The 21,382-nt window shown below is 41.2% G+C and overlaps 2 protein-coding genes across 4 annotated transcripts in view; both read right to left on the bottom strand.

Moving 5' to 3' along the window:
• The window catches only part of mroh1 (maestro heat-like repeat family member 1), a 30,891-nt gene extending 23,344 nt beyond the window's left edge, over positions 1–7,547 (bottom strand). For 2 of the 3 annotated variants that reach the window (XM_061673911.1, XM_061673913.1), the window contains exons 1-9: positions 7,346–7,546; positions 6,977–7,035; positions 6,572–6,717; positions 5,719–5,850; positions 5,477–5,639; positions 4,907–5,005; positions 4,559–4,710; positions 3,348–3,488; positions 981–1,073 (exon numbers count right to left, since the gene is read on the bottom strand). In XM_061673911.1, coding sequence (XP_061529895.1) covers positions 981–1,073; positions 3,348–3,488; positions 4,559–4,710; positions 4,907–5,005; positions 5,477–5,639; positions 5,719–5,850; positions 6,572–6,717; positions 6,977–6,998 — 948 coding nt within the window. In that variant the 5' untranslated portion in view covers positions 6,999–7,035; positions 7,346–7,546. Of the gene's footprint in view, positions 1–980; positions 1,074–3,347; positions 3,489–4,558; positions 4,711–4,906; positions 5,006–5,476; positions 5,640–5,718; positions 5,851–6,571; positions 6,718–6,976; positions 7,036–7,345 lie in introns of all 3 variants that reach the window. The other variant, XM_061673914.1, reaches the window with a different exon arrangement.
• A 1,019-nt stretch (positions 7,548–8,566) lies between these two features.
• ncam3 (neural cell adhesion molecule 3) lies at positions 8,567–20,023 on the bottom strand. Its single transcript, XM_061673910.1, has 16 exons — positions 19,883–20,023; positions 19,561–19,632; positions 19,243–19,437; positions 18,262–18,399; positions 18,030–18,170; positions 17,744–17,861; positions 15,125–15,279; positions 14,870–15,003; positions 14,283–14,418; positions 13,721–13,888; positions 12,330–12,450; positions 11,715–11,844; positions 11,195–11,363; positions 10,906–11,089; positions 10,653–10,784; positions 8,567–10,254 (listed from the first exon to the last, which is right to left on the bottom strand). Exons 1-16 carry the CDS (start codon positions 19,926–19,928, stop codon positions 10,206–10,208), a joined length of 2,088 nt encoding a protein of 695 aa, XP_061529894.1. The 5' UTR covers positions 19,929–20,023; the 3' UTR covers positions 8,567–10,205.
• Positions 20,024–21,382: the final 1,359 nt, after the last annotated feature.

Raw genomic sequence — 21,382 nt, 5'->3', positions numbered from 1 at the left:
TTTTGGAGACTAATCATGAGCCGTTTCATCACGCAACTAGGCAAGGACCCCAAAACACATTGACAACACAACAAAGGACTTCATTAGGAGGAAAAAGTGGAAAGTCTTAGACTGGCAAGGTCAGTCACCAGACCTTAATCCAATAGAGAATGCATTTTACCTCCTGAAGCAAAGATTGACAGTACAAAACTCCAGAAACAAACAATAACTAAGAGGCTGTAGCAAAGGCCTGGAAAAGCATTTCAAATTAAGAATGCAAGTCTGTCCGGCGACCCTTGTGAGGATAAGCGGCTCAGAAAATGGATGGATGGATGGAATGCAAGTCTGGTAAAGTCAATGGGTCGAAGGCAAAGGAATGGACCTTTCCGTTCCAATACCTTTGGAGGGTACTGTATAATTGGAGGTGTAGGTTGCAGTAGTGAACTACACTCCCAATTGTGCAAGTGAACCTAAATAGTAATAGTAGCAGTATTAGTAAAAAAAATAATAAATAAATAAATAAAAAATTAAAAAAATAGTAGATTTGCAGAATGATTTGTGTTTGTCATCGAGGGCTAACATTAGCTTAGCTTCCTAACAATGACTGTCATATCATGGTAAAAGAATGCACTACATAGCAAACAATAGTGCGGCGCTAGTTTTAACTCGCCAAAGTTAAGAGACTTTGAAAATAGCAACTTTATGTGTTGCTTTTCTTTTATTGCTGCTGAAAGTGACAAAGAAGAGCATTGTTAAATGTTAACAGCAACAGTATCGGCTGAGCTACAGTACAGTGCAATGAAATAGCACCAAACAAAGTGCTGTTGTTTCTGCCCATATAAGTGTATTTCAAGATTTAGTCACATAAAAGTTTAATTGGCAAAGTCAGTGACGTGAACTGTTGCAACAAAAGAGGAATCAAGCATTCTTTTTTGCACATCTGAAAGACAAACACAATACAAATATAATTCCCAAATAAAAGGCTATTCTGAACCATGTACCTGTTGATGCAGTGCAAAGAGCAGGCTGTCCAGTTGGGTCTCTAGCAGCCTGCTTCCCATGTTAACAGAAGCATCAAGAATATGGCAAAGACTCTATACAGAGGGAGATTAAAGAAAAAAACATGTAGTTGTCTGGATTAGCTCAAATATCCATGCAATGATACTATCACAGTTTAAAGAAAATGAATGGATGCCTGCATGGATGGATGGCAATGCGAACGAGTTAAATCCTCTCCTTGAGCAGTCACCTTATCGTGGTGGAGGGATTTGTGTGTCCCAATGATCCTAGGAGCTAAATTGTCTGGGGCGTCCCGCCCCTAGTAGGGTCACCCATGGCAAACAGGTCCTAGGTGAGGGACCAGACAAACACCAGACACCGAGGCCCCTCCCTGGAGCCAGGCCTAGAGGTGGGGCTCGAAGGCGACCGCCTGGTGGCTGGGCCTGCACCCATGGGGCCCGCCCGGGCACAGCCCGAAAGGGTAACGTGGGTTCCCCTTCCCATGGGCTCACATCATGTGGGAGGGGCCAGAGGGGTTCTGTGCAGTGTGAGCTGGGCGGTGGCTGAAGGCGGGGACCTTGGCGATCCGATCCCCGGCTACAGAAACTGGCTCTAGGGATGTCGAACGTCACCTCTCTGGCAGGGAAGGAGGCCGAGCTGGTGTGTGAGGTTAAGATGTTCCGACTAGATATAGTCGGGCTCGCCTCCACACACAGCTTGGGTTCTGGTAGCAGTCCTCTCGAGAGGGGTTGGACTCTCTCGAGTGGTGTTCTGTTATTGGACTTCTGTGCTTACCATGGATCGTATGTATGTTGTAGGGCTCTCCTTGTTGACACGCCTCCCACATCTGCCAATCCAGAGGCACTGTGGTGGTCCCCCTTTTTAAGAAGGGGGAGCGGTGGGTGTGTTCCAACTACAAGGGGATCACACTCCTCATGCTCCCTGGTAAGGTCTATTCAGGGGTGCTGGAGAGGAGGGTCTGTCGGGAAGTTGAATCTCAGATTCAGGAGGAGCAGTGTGGTTTTCGTCCTGGCCGTGGAACAGTGGACCAGCTCTTCACCCTCGGCAGGGTCCTCGAGGGTGCATAGGAGTTAGCCCAACCAGTCTACATGTGTTATTGTGGACTTGGAGAAGGCGTTCGACCGTGTCCCTCGTGGAGTCCTGTAGGGGGTGCTTCGGGAGCATGGGGTACTAAACCCCCTGATACAGGCTGTTCGGTCCCCGTACAACCGGTGTCAGAGTTTGGTCCGGATTGCTGGCAGTAAGTCAGACTAGTTTCCGGTGAGGGTTGGACACCGCCAAGGCTGCCCTTTGTCACCGATTCTGTTCATAACTTTTATGGACAGAATTTCTAGGCGCAGCCGAGGCGTAGAGGGGGTCCAGTGTGGTGGCCTCAGTATTGCATCTTTGCTTTTTGCAGATGATGTGGTTCTGTTGGCTTCATTAGGCCGTGATCTCCAACTGGCACTGGAGCATTTCGCAGCGGAGTGTGAAGTGACTGGGATGAGAATCAGCACCTCTAAATCTGAGACCATGGTCCTCAGTCGGAAAAGGGTGGCGTGCCCTCTCCAGGTCAGGGATGAGATCTTTCACCAAGTGAAGGAGTTCAAATATCTTTGAGTCTTGTTCACGAGTGAGGCAACAATGGAACGGGAGATCGACAGGCGGATCGGTGGAGCGTCTGCAGTGATGCAGACTTTGTATCGGTCCATTGTGGTGAACAAGGAGCTAAGCCGAAAGGCGAAGCGCTCTATTTAACAGTCAATCTACGTTCTTACCCTCACCTATCGTCACGAGCTGTGGGTCGTGACCGAAAGAACAAGATCCCGGATCCAAGCGGCCGAAATGAGTTTCCTCCGCAGGGTGTCCGGGCTCTCCCTTAGAGATAAGGTGAGAAGCTCGGGCATCCGGGAGAGGCTCAGAGTAGAGCCGCTGCTCCTCCACATTGAGAGGAGCCAGATGAGGTGGCTGGGGCATCTGATTCGGATGCCTCCCGGACGCCTCCCTGGTGAGGTGGCTCGGGCATCTGTTTAGGATGCCTCCAGGACGCCTCCCTGGTGAGGTGTTCCGGGAACGTACCACCGGGAGGAGACACCGGGGACAACCCAGGATACGCTGGAGAGACTATGTCTCTCGGCTTGCCTGGGAATAGCCTCGGGATCCCCGCGGAAGAGCTGGAGAAAGTGGCTGTGGAGAGGGAAGTCTGGGCTTCCCTGCTAAAGCTACTGCCCCCGCAACCCGACCTCGGATAAGCTGCGGAAAATGGATGGATGGACAATTTTAATTAAAAGAAAAAATGTGGTGTATTGTTTCTTAATATGCATAAAATCCAAAGAACCAACTATACAGGTGCTGCAACTCTGGGGTACCTTGCTAATGATGTAGTGCTCGTTGTTTTTCTTAAACAAAGACAGAATGGCGGGGATGAGCTTGGGAATCTGTTCCTCCAGTTTATCGCTGGCCATAAGATGGCACATCGAGCCCACTGCCTCAGCTACTGTTAACCTCAACTGAAGGACAGAAAGAAAAAAAAAAAGAAGAGGACAGGACATCACTAAATAGATGAATTTGTCTTCAGACAGAAGACAAATAAAAGTGCTAATGATTATATACTTAGATCAAATTAGAGATTCAATCCAAGAACTGAACCAAATGAACCTTTCATTGAACTAAATAAGGTAACTGAGGTATTAAAAACAATCTGCTCTATGATGTAGAACAGCACACCACTGCAAATTGCAAGCATATCAAGTAGGGGAGTGTTAAAAGCCTCCCTGATGGTGTCAATCACCACTGAGGAGAAGGGCAAATATTTTTGTACAGTTCCTATGTAGGAGCTCAGTAAACTATGAATGCTTTACTCATTTAGCACCACGACCTTTTTTGCCCATCTATTTTTTATTCATTTATTTTTTAAGACTGATTCAGAATTAATGTTTATTCACAACATGGTGTTGTTGGAAGCCCCCACATGTTTTATCTCAACAATCTGAACTTCAAACTCTCCCCATCCATTCTTTTTCTATAGCTCTTGTCCTAATTAGGATTGCTGGCCTGTACCCCACCTCTTGACCAGCTGACTTTGGTCAAGAGGTGGGGTACACTCTGGATTGGCCACCTGTCAAATGCAAGGTACATATAGAAAAAAATATTTCACACATATGGGCATTTTAGAGTGTTCATGGAGGTTTTTGGACGGTGGGTAAAAGGCAGAGTGGGTAAAAACCCTTGCAAGCATGGTGGGAAATGCAAACTCCGACGATCCGAACCTCAGAATTGTTAAGCGGACTTGCTAACCACTAGTCCGACGAGCTTCCCTTTAAAGCCACTTTAATCTTTTTTACAGCACGGTAACACAATCAAACTTTTATGCACTTTTCTAGTACGACATTAAATGCTTCAAGTATTTTGGAGAGCCAGAAAAACTTTTGAAACCCTAATGTTAAGGTTCAACAGACTTGTCTCAGCTTCCCATCACACACTTTCTCATAACTTCCCTAAATTAACGCCTGAAAGCACATGGACTTTAGGCTGATCAGCTGCACCGACCACCAGTGGCAAACTTGTGAGCGTATATTACCTTCGATTCTCTGCTTTGTAACCAGTTATTGAAAAGGATGTCGAACGCAGCATTGATTTCACTTGAGAATGTGTCCTGTCTGACTGTGGGATCTGGAGCCTTGTCGAGATTGGCAAGGTACTCCAAGATACTGTCACTGAAATGGCACAGAGCTGCAGAAACACAAACAAAAACAAACAGAATTAGAAGAGCATTATTTTTAAAGATGAAACTTTTCTTGTTGAAAATAACACTGAAGTTCTTGAATTGCTCCTCTCATCTGACAGAGATAAAAATGTTACTGGAGCACGTCAATGCACCTTAGAAGAGAGTCAAATACTACCAAAAACTTGAAAGTCAGTTTTGTACCGTAGGAGAAGACCCACTTCATGTTGTCTTGTTTGGTCAGGCTCAGCATCGGCAACATGGTACCAAGAATAGCGTTTAGGAACGGCACCATGCCATAAACTAAAGAAAAGGAAGGAGTACGGTGTTAATAAAAATGGTGGCTTCTTTAAAACACCACATTACATGACAAACAAACTTTGTCATTTGAATTTGGGGTAGCCTTAAAGGACAGCTACTCAATGACTAGTGTGCATGCATGCATGCATGCGTATTTTGAAGAGAAAAAGGAGAAGCAACGGCTTAAATTGATAGACTTCTAGTCTGTGCAAAGAAAGTCCAAATGTGTTTCTCTAAAAAATAAAAAATGGGCTAATCTTGAACAGTAATGCCTGTAAATGTACAAAAATCATCTGAATAAATATTAGTTTTTCCTCATCTTAACACCAGATTGCAGCTATACATATGCATTTTGCTCCACCAAACCCAAGGTTTTGTCAACAAATTATTTATAATTAGTGCAGATTATATCCCCTTTAAAAATATGCCAAATGTGCAGTTCACTTGTGCTTTAATGTGCAACAGTTTTCCTACCATTGGAATCAGAGAGCTTGGCTAATGTCTGGACCACAAAAAAGTGAGGCAAAACTCCAGGTTGAAATTTGCTCAGTATCTCCTCCATTATGTCATTGATGTGTTTGTTGCCCACAGCTACCAGAATGTTACTGGCTGCCTGCTGCCAGTTAGGAACAACTTCCTGTGTGAAACAGAAACACAGAAACAGACTAAACAGCTGCCCCCCAAAAATAAACCAAAACTAATGTAACACTGTTTACCTTTGATCGTGTCATCTCATCTGAGGCCAAGGAGATGATGCTCTTGATCCTGGGGTAAGAGATTGCGTCTATCCTGCTGCCAACAATCAGCTCAATGGTTTGAAGAATCACAACTCTGTGACTCACGACCAACTGGAGCAGGAGAAGGTGAGGCAGGAAGCACAGCAAGAGAAAGAAGACATTGACAACTATTAAGATGTTTTTAAAAAATGTACAATTACAACAACAACACAAACTGGGTTACATATTCATGGAAGAAAATTTGCATTGCAAATGCCAAGTTCTTTGGAAGACGTTTTTTATTAATGCAAAAGTTCAAATATAGCGACTGCACAACTCACTGATATTTCCTAACATTAGTATGTAAATGTTGACATCAAATGATTGCCACTGGGACGGGTGGCTGTGACAGAGTGTAACGTATGACCACATAACATTGTTACATGATGGTTCATTATTTTTTTTATTTTGCATATGCTCTGATCTAAAAATAAACAACAGGCTTGAAAGCTCCGCTTAGTGGGTTATGTTCGTTATTTATATGCCAAAGCAGAGAAAATGAAAGATTTTTGTTCGTTTAGTCCATTCCTGCCCTCAGAGAAAGCATGCCAATCATCTAGAGAGGTACAAAACTCTCACTATACGTGTTTTATTATTGGGTTGAAAAATGTAAATGTACTTTTTTACTGAAGTACATTTTTAAGTGTGTACTTTTGTTCTTTTGCTTAAGTAAGGGAGTGTCTTCAGTACTTTTACCAGTTGTTTTTCTTTTTTTTGCACAAGTACTAGTACTTTTACTTAAAGTACTGAATACACATACTTTTGACATCTCTGCTGTACAGTGTGGCGTTACCTTAGGGTGTTTGAGCAGGTAGTCCTGACACATAGCAAGCACTCTGTCAGGCTGCTCGTTTCCCAGAGTCAGCATTGACTTCCTGACCTGAGCCTGGACCTCAGAGTCTTTATCATTGGCCGCATCGAGCAGAGCCAGGGTCACCTCTGGAGTAGAAAGGCAACAAGGAAGTCACAAATCGAAAAGGTTGTCAGAATATTTATTGCAGAGCAAGGCATGCAACACAAATGGTTAGCAGTTGCATTAGACAGAATTGCAGATACTGTAGTTTGTAAAAAAAAAATAATAATAATAATAAATAAAATTTAAAAAAATGAAAATAAGATGTTGGAAATGTATAATGACTACAGCTTAAAAAATATATATAAAAAATCTGATTCAGATACACCTTAAGAGACAACTCACGTTCCACATCTGTCTCGCCCATGGTGGACAGAGGGCTGGTTTCCTGGGCTCAATGACCCCTGCAAGCATTAAGCAATAACTTCTTTCAAGTAAACATTTTTAATTCACTACCAGTATTATGTATTACGAATAAGGACGTCGAACGATGGACATTAAAATATATATTTAAAAAGTAGCACCTTATGAAGTGTCATCGCAACAGAATTTCGAAACCAGAAGCCAACAGCATTCGCTTTCATACGAAATGTCGAAATCTCCCATTACCTGCCCAACGAGGTCTCCCAATTCACTATTAGCTTTAGCTGCTGCTACGGAAGAACCAACACGTCCTCAACACAACGGAATAAGCAAGAAGTAAGCTTTACTTACCAAGTTTAGCGCTGAACAAATATCACTATGTTTTGGCTCGGCTCGTCGTACTCGAAAACGTGATGGCGAACTTGTATGTATGTTGAGTCGCAGATGTCAACACAGTCGGTCATGTGTTTCTGGTCAGCAGCAACAAATCAGCGATTTGACGCCAGTCCAGTGCCGCTTCTTCTTTGATATTAGGGCTGTGACCACAGATATGAGAATGTAGCTGAACACACGCCCCTTATGAGCAATGTGCCTACGGTGACGCTTAGCTAGGAGGGGCAAAGTCTTCGTTTTTTTTTTTTTTTTTTTGTTTGTTTTTTTTTCCCACCAGGGCAGGACCCCGTTTCCGCCAGTTAAAAAAAAACAAAAACAAAACTATAGGCGGAGCCTGTTCCAATGGAATTATTATTATTATTTTATTATTTTTTTTAACTGGCGGGAATGGGCTTCCATACACGAAAAGAACAATGATTTGAAGGCACATTGTGCTGCATATAGTTGCACACAACGCGGTACAATCAGAACAAGGAAACTGGGATTAACCTAATGTAAGCTAAATATTGAGGGTATTTTTGTTTTATGATCTTTATTAATTATTCACGCTTTGGTGTTGGAAAAAAAGTCAACTTTGTGAAAATCGGTTTAGAAATGAGCAAGTTACAACTTTATTTCACTGTTAATGAATTGCCTTTGAAGGAAAAGTTTACCTTTTCAACATGGCCGTCAGTGAGACACGTTTATTAGGCAGGCTACTGACGAATCTAGTTTTCATATCTATGGCTAAAAAAAAAATCAAAGGCGTGCATACCGCCGCCTACCGTACAGGACCGCATAGGCAGAGAAACCGTCTCAAGGAAGGGGTGAGTCGCCAATCTGGTTTTTCAAACTAGATTTTGCCCATTCAAAGGATCATTTCAAATTCTCAATTCTATGAGTGCGTTAAACATGTGCCTTACTGCCTTCAAGGCTACAGGCAAACATGCAACAGCATGAATCATTATTATTTTTAGGCTTTATTACTGTATTATTATTAGTCAGTAGCATTTCCCTGGGTAGGAAATAAGAATTTACCTGACTTCTTAATACCTCCACTATGACACAATTATAGAAAACCCTCAAAACTATTTTTAAAAAAAGCAGCACCCAACTGTGCCATTTATATTATTTCACAGCACCCCTCATTTTCATAGACATTTTATTTTATCTTTTCATAGGAAAATACATTATTACAATACAAAAATTACACTTTGCTTGCATCTAACGTCGTCAGCAAACAGCATACAGCAGTGTAAATTTACTTTCCCCTTAAAATAACTCAACACACCGCCATTAAAGTCTACACCGCTGGCAACAAAAGTGAGTACACCCTTAAGTGAAACTGTCCGAATTGAGCCCAACATGCCATTTTATCATGTGAATCATAGTCTTAAAAGGTCTAAGGTGTGAATGGTGAGCAGGTGTGTTAAATGTAGTGTTATCGCTCTCAGGCGCTCTCATACTGGTCACTCAAATTTCAATATGGCACCTCATGGCAAAGAACCCTCTGACGACAAGATAAAAAAATTATAGTTGCTCTACATAAAGATGGCCTAGGAGGCTATAAGAAGATTGCACAATAATAATAAGCCTCTATTGAATATAAAGAGTGACTTCAAAACATGGTCTTAATCCTTTTACTGGATATAATTCAGACACAGGTAAAAACATACATATTTACAACCACACACAGCCATTCACAAGCTTATATGATTTGCAAGCATAACGTTTTGTAAAAGTCAAAATTTATTCATCAGGCAGACTCAAACTAGACTATGAGCTGCTTTAAAATATTAGCTCTTATTGCCTTAAGTCTTGTATGTACAGTACTGTATTATCATAACAGTGATACAAGTTTAATGGCCTGTATTGCTTGTGTTAGTATGTTATAGGTCGACATTAAAATCAGTATAGCAGCCTCATAACAATATTTATAAAAAGTTAATAACAAAGCAAAATTTAAATAATGTTCACAGAGACAGGCATCCATCCATTTTCTATAGTGCTTGTCCTAGAAGCCGTAGCCTATCCCAGCTGACTTTGAGCAAGTGGCCCACTCTGGATTGATCCACCCAGGTCTGGTTGCTAGCCAATTGCAGGGCACTTATACACATACAAGCATTCACACCGTCTGGCAGTTTAGAGACTTCAATGAAACCCACATGCATGTTTGGGGAAATGTGGGAGGAAACCGGAGTGCCTGGAGAGACCCGTGCAAGCATTCGAGGACTGCATGCAAACTCAACACAGGATGGTCTGAGCTGAGATTCGAACCTGGGACCCCTTGACTGTGAGGCACCCTGCTAATAATAACCTTCCCACTGTGCTGCCCACAGACGGGCACTTTTAATGTTAAACAGCTGCATTGGATGCTGTTTGGAATAAATCTTTGTCCGTTTTAAACATTCAAAACATGCAGTAAGTATGCCTGTTTGAGAACACTGCCATTTCAAGAATAAGTTACAAACAGCAATACCCTGTAAAAGACCGATCTCAAGAGCACCCTAAGCATGAAAGCAATTGACCCACTAGACTACCAACATGACATGATGATGTAATATATAACTTGTTGTCTCCTACTGCTTTCACCAACTCGGAAGGAAGGGGGGGCGGGGGGGGGGTGTTCATTATGAGAAGAAGATGTGATGTCAGGAGATGCTCAACATGCTTGCTGTCCTCAGCAGCACAGCGGTATGAGAGAAATAATCTTTCATTTCTTTTGACTGTACTGCTGACTGTTCAAATTTATACTTGTTTTTTTTTTGTTTTTTTTTTAATTGTTATCTTCTCTTCAAAAAGTATATATTTTTGTTCGTCTCTTGTTTTGTTTTGTTTTCTAGATGTTCCCCTCATGCATCTGTAGATTTCTGTCTGATTGAGTTTTCCTGTCAGGGAAAAAAAAAAAAAATCTAATTAATAACCAATATATCATTTTCACATTAAATGTCATGATTGATTGATTTGTTTTATTGTAAATGAATCAATTCAGTCATCTATTTCCCCTGCTCCATTATCATTATGTATTTATGACTATATCTATCAAATAGATTTATCAGAAGTCAGTATTCTTTCTTTACTGCAACAGTTCCCTCAGAAATAGCAAGTGAAAGCTAAGAGATCTTATCAGAGATGATAAATACTGAAAGACATCAACGTAATGCACACATTGTGCTTTACCAGCAATGCCATTACATTTTATTTATTTGTTATATACTCATGTGTGCAATTTTTCCAATATTAAAAAAAATCAATTTACTGTTACTGAGTGTGACCGCACACATACTCATGTTTAGTGAGAGATGCTTTGTCGCTGGTGACCTCTGTGAGCGTGCCGCCTTCCTTTGAGGGAAGTGTCTGAACTCCCGTATGGTGCCTGTCGCCTCTTGGAGTGGACAAGCCATTCATCTTTACTTCCCTAGAGCAACATGCACAAAACAAACGGGATTAGAAACATGTTAACCTGCATCCAATTCCAATTCAAGATCAGTGCAAAAAAAAAAAAAACACACAAGATACAAACCAATACGCAAACTTACCCATTAGTGCCCTCCTCTCCTTCTTTGAGGCCTGGAACTTTCTGTCCAAAAAGTTTCACAGCGATGGACATGAGCAGGCCACAGCGGTTTCTGTAGCAGCAAGTGGCATCCACCACAAAGAAAATCACCAGGAAGCTCACCATGACGATGCCAACCACGCTGCCTTTCGTCATGCTGCTACGCACTGTGAGTGCAAGGAAGATGAGATGGAGTGGAGTAAAAAGAGGAAGTTCATTATAAATGGAGATGAAGACATTGTCATCTATATTTGAGATGATGTGATTCTTACCAGGTTTCTCTGCAATGGTGAAGTTGAATGTTGCAGGGCGAGAGGAACCATTCGCATTGACTGCTATGACTTCCAGTTGATAGTCAGAGCTAAAGGTCAGGTCTACCAGGGTAATAGAGTCAGTATTGGATGACAGCTTCTTCTCTTTCCACAGAGCCCCATCTCTATCCTGGACAAAACAGAGATACTGTAGCTTTGAGGCATTTAGTATGGCAAAAATGTAAAATATAGATTATGTAATATTTAAATGACTGTGTGTGTCAAAGAACACAGGAAATCACAAGAAGAGGTTGATGAGAGCAAATGTAAGGAAGTGCACTGGAAAACGCCACACACAACTATTGCATACAACTAAATAACATGCTTTTAGATAATGTGAAACACTGTAATTAACTTTTTTACTAGTACTTTTTTATTTAACAGTCCTTTTCCAACTACCCCACCTAAAACATTGAAACTATCACACAGTCTAACAGACAAAAGAAAATGCAAAAGCTGGCAAACGCATGCTGAGCTTGACCTCGCGATATCGGAGATTGTAGTGGAGGAGAGGAGTCCCGCCATCATCAATGTGTTTGAGGGGCATAAAGAAGGAGTTGCCCCCTACTTTCATCTCATCACACAGCAAAACAGGGCTGTCTGGTTCACCTAGAGGGCAATTTAGAAAGGCAATGCAGAACATTAAGCCCCCATGATATTGCAGGGACTCATTTACATTTAGCAGCAATGAATACAAACTACATATCAGTGGTTAGTAATACATGAAGCATATTCAGTAAACCATTGTGTGGGTCTTACCTCCTATAGATGGATAATGGGAGATTGGATCGTGTCAGCGACAGCAATAGGCAGCAGCACATGATGATGACGAAGGAAACATTATAAAAGACAAAGATGAAACAGAAAATGAGTGACAACAGATGAGATTAAAAAAAAGAAGGCTTGTAGCATAACATTATTAACAAACATGACTAGAAAAACATTTCAGTAACATTAACATAGCTATTTATAAATAGATTGTAAGATGACATTGGAGGTTCAACGGCCTGTTGTGCAAAAACATTGCTGTAAGGTCAGTGACAATAGTGTGCATGGCCATGGACACGTCAACACAGTTTTAGTGGTTTGACACTCACGCATTCCTTGGGTTCGGACGGTGTTTGCGTCTGAGAATGCGCCCCGTCCTGCTGCATTCAAGGCAGCCAGACGAACAGTGTATAATGTGTAGGGCATGAGGGAGGTCACAGCCAGGGTATCTACAAGCACAAACATGAGAACACACTTTTAAAATAACACTTGTACACTACGCATGCACACATAGATCCCAAGTGGTGCTCAAGCACCTGCCCTTTTGCCCTTGATGAAAAAAGTGCCCCTTTTGCTGCAGCCCATTTTTTTCTTCTTCAATTATACACAGTTGAAAAAAACAACAACTTTGTCATCAATTCCTCCCAAAGTGTTTTGAAATTTGAAGATCATTTATTTGATTCATTTGGAAAATTGTGCATATGCTCCCACTTTAATTTATTCGGAGTCAATCGGAGGCACTTTAAATAGTGGCAGGTACACTATATTGCCAAAAGAATTCGTTCACGCGCCTTGGCTCAACATATGAACTAAAGTGACATTCCATTCCTAATCCATAGGGTTAAATATGACGTTGGTCCACCCTTTGGCGCTATAACACCTTCAACTCTTCTGGGAAGGCTATCCACAAGGTTTAGGAGTGTGTTTATGGGAATGTTTGAAACGTTTTCCAGAAGTGGATTGGGGAAATCACAAAATCATGACCTCAACCCGATATAACACCTTTTGGATGAATTAGAGCGGAGACTGAGAGCCAGGTCTTCTCGTCCAACATCAATGTGTGACCTCACAAATGCGCTTCTGGAAGAATGGTTAAAAAAAAAAAAATCCATAAACACACACTCCTAAACCTTGTGGACAGACCTTCTCAGAAGAGTTGAGGGTCTTATAGCTGCAAAGGGTAGACCGACGTCATGGATTAGGAATCGGATGGCACTTAAATTCATATCTGAGTCAAGACAGGTGAGGGAATACTTTTGACAATATATTGTATGTGCTGACCTCCTTTTAACATGAGTTTGAATCAACAAGGCCCCATCCCCATTTATAAGAGGGTGGGTGCAGCCATGTTATCGCAGTTGTTTATTTTGACTTCCCCTCTCTTTTTTTAATTTGAGTTTTACAGGTTATAGATTAACTAATATTGGAAACAAGATTTCAAAGGATTTATCTTGCTCTGTATACCATAAAAACCTGCCAGGTGTGGGTAAACGTTTTAGATCCACTATAGCGTCCCTTCACCTCCTTTGTTAATAGCTGATTTATTGACTGTGTTCATTGTGTTAACAGAAAAAAACATTTTTTTTGCTACATAGTATGAATCATTTTGGGGCTGGGTGACCTTTTTTTGGCTTGAGCACCTGCCTCGAGAAATGTCTGTGGGCATGCCTGGTTGTACGAACGATGATTCTAACTTTGATATGCAACCCTTACAATTACCTGCAGCTGGGACTGTGAACTCCTGCCATTGCTCGGCTGCATTTTGTCTCCACTGCAGGACGAAGTTCGTAATTGGTGTTCCCCCACTGATGGGTAGTGCTTTGAGGGAGAATAAGATTGATGCGGGTCCAGATGAGACTGACAGGTACGGAGGGGGACCAGGCTGGGCTGTGGGTCAAGAGGACACAGTAAAAAAAAGCAAATGGTTTAAAATGATATTCATAACGTGTGACTCTACACCTACATGATCTGCTGTGTTAAAAATGACGCCTTCTCTACTAGGCCTACATAATGTAGACATTAATGTCAAGTTTTGATTAACACTGTCATGGAGGTATCATATATAATATCTTATTGTAATAAAGGATGGGATAATATAGTTTTTAAAAAATCTGCCACTATAATGCATTACAGTTTTACCGCTGCAAAATACAAGCACAATAATGCAAAACTGAGCATTCGTCTTTTTTTAAGGCAAATATATGGACAACTCTTGTGATGTTTCTTATTTGTTTGATCCAGTCAGTGTAAATTACAGTGCAAATATAAACTCAGAACTTACTGTGAATTGCAACGTCTCTTGATGCATTGCCAATGATGCCAACAGCCATGCAGGAATACAGACCACCATCAGAAGGTGCTATTTTGTCAATCACTAAAACGCCACCCTCAACACGAATACGACCAGAAGATGAGTCCTAATGAGGCCAAACACACAAAAGACATAGATCAAACATATTTGGACCAAAACATAGATTGATAAAAGCAATGTGCAGGGGGTCCTTCGTCCTGCTGTACAAAAGTTCGAGGTTATGAATGTAAGAACATATCTTCATGTGGCACAACATGGCATGCTCACTTACTGCCAGTGGTTAGCCATCAGGGCCAGCCAGGCCCTCTTTGCGGGTCTAAACTCTATCAGAAGCACTGACCCACATTTGCAATTGAAAAATGGTATTAATTGCTTCCAGTACACTACATGTATGTGGGGTGTTATTGGTTGTGTGAAATCGGATTTCAGCCTTTGTGTAGTGCAATGTCAATCTAATCTGCCAAGGGCCTTCAGAATCTTACGTCGTCGCGAGGCACAAGAATGAGTTTAGTAGGTGTGTCTGTACATGCGTGCGTGTATGTGTGTATCACCCCTACCAGTGTCCGTCCATTGCACTTGTTGATCCAGTGCAGGTCAGGCTGAGGAAAGCCGGAGACGTTGCAGGCCAGAGTCACGTTCTCGCCCACGGTGACATTCTGCTGCTCTACAGACAAAAACACCTCTGGGGCCTCTGGAATAAAACAACTCCATCATCACCACAGCAGCCACATTTTTTATGCGAGTGATATTTTCTTTTTGTATTGCAGAGGGGGTTTACATTCTATATGGAGTCAGAATAGAATAAAACCCACCAAAGACATGAAGCATAATGGTAGCACTGCTATTGCCGATCTTGTTGGTTGCGGTGCAGATGTACTCCCCGTGGTCGTCCCTGACAACTGACTTGAGGGTCAACTGGCTGCGGTCAGAGTTGTACTTGTGATGTGTGGGGTCATGCAATGCCGGCCTGTGACAGAGAAGTATGAAGTGATTGCAGTAAGCCCCCGCGAGATCACGCTTCAACTATTGAAGTCCCTCTGTCTTGCGGATTTACTTTTTTTTTTTTTGGGTGTTGAAATATGTATACAATATGTTTTATATGGTCTTTTTACATGGCAGGGTTTTCATTGTGGGTGGGTTTGCAACATCACTCCTGGGATGGACGGGAGATCTCTGTACTGAAAATAAAGCTCAACATATTACAAGCGGTTCATGGTTTAAATAAAGTTTATACTCTGTAAGGCATGACAGATTGTAAAGAAGAAACAACAGCCATAATGCTGTATGTTTTATTGGGAGGATGAATGTCTGATTGAATCAGGACAATAATAATAAAGCCACGAAAAACAATAATTGCTCAGAGATCTAAGCATCAGGCACCAACTAAACTGGATTAAACTCTCATCAACAACATATTTAGGACCAGATGGTTTTACAAATATAATAATGCTCAGTTTTTCAGGGAGGGATCAATTTGACATTATGTTGTGCTTGTAGTTTGCCGTAGGTTGGACATGTCCTGCACTAAAATTTAGTAGGCTTAGTTCTTTTGGTTGCCTTATTAAGGTGAGTCAAATGTATGATGTGGAGTAGTTTGACAACACAGCAAACAACCACAATAATAATCATATTCTTGATATTAATACTTAATATAACCCCAATTCCAATGAAGTTGGGACATTGTGTTAAAGATAAATAAAAACAGAATACAATGATTTGCAAATCATGTTCAACCTATATTTAATCGAATACACTACAAAGACAAGATATTTAATGTTCAAACTGAAAAACTTTATTGTTTTTAGCAAATAATCATTAACTGAGAATTTTATGGCTGCAACACATTCCAAAAAAGCTGGGACAGGTGCAAAAAGACTGAGAAAGTCGAGGAATGCTCATCAAACACCTGTTTGGAACATCCCACAGGTGAACAGGCTAATTGGGAACAGGTGGGTGCCATGATTGGGTATAAAAGGAGCTTCCCTGAATTGCTCAGTCATTCACAAGCAAAGATGGGGCGAGGTTCACCTCTTTGTGAACAAGTGCGTGAGAAAATAGTCGAACAGTTTAAGGACAATGTTCCTCAACGTACAATTGCAAGGACTTTAGGGATTTCACCATCTACGGTCCATAATATCATCAAAGGCTTCAGAGAATCTGGAGAAATCACTGCATGTAAGCGGCAAGGCCGCAAACCAACATTGAATGCCCGTGACCTTCGATCCCTCAGGCGGCACTGCATCAAAAACCGACATCAATGTGTAAAGGATATTACCACATGGGCTCAGGAACACTTCAGAAAACCAATGTCAGTAAATACAGTTTGGCGCTACATCCGTGAGTGCAACTTGAAACTCTATTATTGCAAAGCAAAAGCCATTTATCAACAACACCCAGAAACACCACCGGCTTCTCTGGGCCCGAGCTCATCTAAGATGGACTGATGCAAAGTGGAAAAGTGTTCTGCGGTCCGACGAGTCCACATTTCAAATTGTTTTTGGAAATTGTGAACGCCGTGTCCTTTGGGCCAAAGAGGAAAATAACCATCCGGACTGTTATGGACGCAATGTTAAAAAGCTAGCATCTGTGATGGTATTAGTCTGTGTTAGTGCCAATAGCATCGGTAACTTGCACATCTGTGAAGGCACCATTAATGCTGAACGGTACATACAGGTTTTGGAGAAACATATGCTGCCATCCAAGCAACGTCTTTTTCATGGACGTCCCTGCTTATTTCAGCAAGACAATGCCAAACCACAATCTGCATGTTTTACAACAGTGTGGCTTTGTAGTAAAAGAGTGCGGGTACTAGACTGGCCTGCCTGCAGTTCAGACCTGTCTCCCACTGAAAATGTGTGGCGCATTATGAAGTGTAAAATATGACAACGGAGACCCCAGACTGTTGAACAGCTGAAGCTGTACATCAAGCAAGAATGGGAAAGAATTCCACCTACAAAGCTTCAACAATTAGTGTCCTCAGTTCCAAAACGTTTATTGAATGTTGTTAAAAGAAAAGGTGATATAACACAGTGATAAACATTACCCTGTCCCAGCTTTTTTGGAACGTGTTGCAGCCATAAAATTCTAAGTTAATTATTATTTGCTAAAAACAATCACGTTTATCAGTTTGAACATTAAATATCTTGTCTTTGTAGTGTATTCCATTAAATATAGGTTCAACATGATTTGCAAATCATTGTATTCTGTTTTTAATTTATGTTTAACACAACGTCCCAACTTCAATGGAATTGGGGTTGCACATTAATACTTCTCTGACAGTGTTAATCAACAGTGAGAGTGAATTATAAAGGCAAAGGTGAGCAAATTACGCATATGTGATTAAGTTACTAATATGTATATTTTTTCCTCTAAACCAAGCATGTGTATTACTATAAAATGGATGCATTCCAATTGGTGAAATCAGGTCTTACATATTCCAGGTGATATTGGGTTTCGGTTGGCCGTCCACCAAACACAGCAAGGAAACATTGGTTTCTGGTCCAGCTATGACTTTCTTCACTTCTTCTTTCAGATGCACAGTAGGAGCCGCTGCATTAGAATGCTTTTGTTATTGTACCTTTCAGAATATCCATAATTGGACTGAATGAAAATTTTCATAAATAACTTTCCAAATGACTGGTTTGGAAAGGTTTTGGAAACTCATAAATGTAACGTCATGATTGATTTCATTAATGATGATGCAAAGAAGACACACACCATTGACAACAACAGATATGGAAAGCTGCTTAAAGATGGGCCTTCCACTGATCTGGGCCTGGCAGATGAACGTCCCAGCATCCTGTCGCTTCATTTTCCCAATCACAAGTGTGTGATCAGGCAACATTTGGACATTATTTCCTAAATAATGACAAGGAGATGGATCAGAAAATCCCCAAAAGGTTTTGCCAAATTATCATATGAAGGTACCGCTCCTGGATGATACACTCACCGTGAGACGACATGGCGTCTGTGTTGTATATCCAGCGGACCTCCACTGCCGGCTGGCCAGACACCCGGCAAGGCACCGCCCCATCTGTGCCCTCCAAAAACTCATGGTAGGTGGGGGTGGTTTCAAATGATGGAACCTCTGACAACAAAGGAAAGACGCTGGTTTTTGGGTGTGGTAACTTCTTGTCGCAGACAAGTGTCATTTTAGCAGTGCCGTTACACAGCCACAACAGTACCTGCACAACCTTAATGAGTTTCTCAGTTTTTAATACTCCATATGATTGATGCTGTCAGAGAGCTATTTATTACCTCTGCCATCCCTGAGCAGAAAAACAAAACATACTCATCCAGATTCCAGGATTCCAAAGTAAAGTTTTGAATCCAGGAATTTGTTTGCACTTTTGTTTAACACTGCAAGATTGTCATCTTTTTAGAAACTATAATATGTAATCTTAAAGACATGGCATTAGGAAAATTGGATTATTCAACTTTGGTGGGGGTCTGCGCTTCGCTTGTCATTCTATCTCTCCCTCTTTTTATTCTATAATTTATCCTGCTGTTCACTGTGAATTAATATCACTCCTGCTGCATGAAAGTCAGTTATGTTAACTAGTACACTACCAATGACCACAAAGGCATTGTAGTTTAAAATGTTGGTAATTAATTGAACTCAATTTTACTATAATGTTGATTTACAGCGGTATACAACCATGGTGCATTACTTGCATGCTAGTTAATTTATTTGTCCCCATGAGAGGAGCTATCAGTATGATGCAATGCAGTTCTACAAAACAGATAACCAAAATAAAATATTATAAACACATTGTTCATGTGAGTACTTCTCTGACTGTACAAGTTAAAACTGAGTATCATGCAACAGAATTGTTGTTACAGCTCATTAGATTGTGCATGTGTAGTAGCCAGTTGGTGTAGAGGGCATGTTTTCTGCACATCCGCCAAAGTGTATGATGCGCTTACATACCGTAAACATAAATCTGTGTCTGAACATCGTCCGTGTGGCCGCTGTCAAATTCACACAGGCAGGTGTACCTTCCTGCATCCTCCACTGTGGTGCTCCTGATGACCAGTTTAGAGGAGGACTCATCCACCTTTGTTGTCATCGCTACATCAATCTCCTCGCTATTCTTTTGCCATGTTATCTCTCCTTCTCCCCCGGCTAAGAGATGAAAATATGCATCAAAAGGAGTTCACAAGCTCTACTGTATGTATCCAGATGGTGTACATAACAGATACTGTACATAAAAGTCAGCCATATTTAAATTAGAGGTGGAAAGCTGACCTTTACACAACAGTATAAGTTCATCTCCAATTTGAATATCTTGTTTGCTGGTGATGATGTCCATTTTGGCATCTGATGAAGAGACGAAAGATGCACTGTACTATCAAATACATCACACACCTGTCACATTCTTTCATACTACTATGTACTGCATATTACACAGCCACTTCATGTTTGTCCCCTAAAATGATCAGTTCAGAGACAGTCATCTCTAAAAGATGAAAATGCAAAATTAATCTCTCAGAGAACCCAAAATTTCTGAGATGACATTTACTGTGTTCGCATTAAATTACGACAAACAACAATAAATAACAGACTTTACCTGTCCTGTACGCAACCAGAAGAATCAGAAGCAAGGCAATTCTCATGTCAAAAATGGTCTCTTTTGGCACGGTCACCGCAAAACTCCTGTCAGATTAGTTGGTGAAGATGCTTTTTAGAGCTATGTATGTAACAGGGACAGTCTGTGTCTGAGATTATATAGGGACGCAGGAGGGGATGAAAGGAAGTAAGAAGTGGGTGGAGAGAAAGCAAACGAAACTCATTTCTTTTCTGTTTATACGACACTGCCGTTTCAACACATCATTTGTCATTCATGAGCAGAAATGGCTGTGAAACAACTTCCTTAGTCCATTTTACTAAAAAGTCTTTTAATTAGCAAGATTTTATGTCACAATATCAAAGTAATATAAATACCTGATGCAGATATTTTTAGCTGTTTCTGTATATGCACTCTTATTACAATATAATGATTTTGGTTTGATAAGCGTGGGTTTTCTCCGGGTACTCCGGTTTCCTCCCACATCCCAAAAACATGCATGGTAGGTTCATTGAAGACTCTAAATTGCCCGTAGGTGTGAATGTGAGTGGAAATGGTTGTTTGTTTGTATGTGCCCTGCGATTGGCTGGCAACCAGCTCAGGGTGTGCCCCGCCTCCAGCCCAGAGTCAGAGTCAGGTGGGATAGGCTCCAGCATGGCCGTGACCCAAGTGAGGATAAGCGGTACGGAAGATGAATGAATGGATATGTGATATAATTTGATATTGATATTAGATATTTTATTATGATTTCATATTTTCCAAACACACTATGCTCCCTTTGTAATATGATTACATCTCTACTAATGGGCCAGTCATTGGTAAAGCGTCAAAGCTCTTGCTGTTTACCCTTTCAAAAAAATGTGAAAAATCACAGTCTGCTGTGCTTTGCTTTACCATGAAATAGTGCAGCATTAATTGTGCTATCCCAAAAAAAGTCATCCTGTAACAGCCATATATCACACTATGAAATATTGTGCTTTTGTCACTGTTCTTTCATCTTACAACAGTCTAAGTACCTGTTCCTGTGGGTCCTATCACTTTCATTGGCTGAGCACCAGGCTGCCCCTCCCACCTCACATTGATAGCCTATCAGTATCTTCACGCTAGACTCCAATCCTCTAATCAAAACATAAATAGTCCATTGGGGGTACCTATCAGGTTGACTATCAGGAGGTGCTATTATGGGTCATTATATTGGCGTGTGCTCAAAATTAGGGCCATTAACATGGGTGGGCACCCACTGACCACCACTCTTTTTAGGTGTGACTTTTACATCATTCCACTGTAAATTGTTGTGATAGAGGAAAGCACAAGTGTAGAACTAATAATCGTTGCACAGATGAAATGCCGAAGAGTAAAATGAACTGAGGAATGCTGGTTAATAATATATCATGGCATACCATAGCACAGCAGATACCCTGCAAATTTGCCCCGTGGGGGCTGTGAATAATAATAAATAATAACTTTATCTTATGTAGCGACTTTCATGAAACCCAAGGACGC

Source organism: Phycodurus eques, chromosome 4, assembly GCF_024500275.1.
Source record: "Phycodurus eques isolate BA_2022a chromosome 4, UOR_Pequ_1.1, whole genome shotgun sequence".
Classification (NCBI taxonomy): domain Eukaryota; kingdom Metazoa; phylum Chordata; class Actinopteri; order Syngnathiformes; family Syngnathidae; genus Phycodurus; species Phycodurus eques.
This window is presented reverse-complemented; position numbering and strand designations above follow the sequence as displayed.

Bases quoted from the DNA above. Each gene is read 5' to 3' on its own strand.
- ncam3 (XM_061673910.1), bottom strand. From the start codon at position 19,928: ATGAGAATTGCCTTGCTTCTGATTCTTCTGGTTGCGTACAGGACAG. The intron at 15,280-17,743 runs GTAAGACCTGAT...TCTCTGTCACAG, and splicing joins CCCAATATCACCTGGAATAT to GCCGGCATTGCATGACCCCA. The intron at 11,090-11,194 runs GTAAGAATCACA...TTGCACTCACAG, and splicing joins CACCATTGCAGAGAAACCTG to TGCGTAGCAGCATGACGAAA.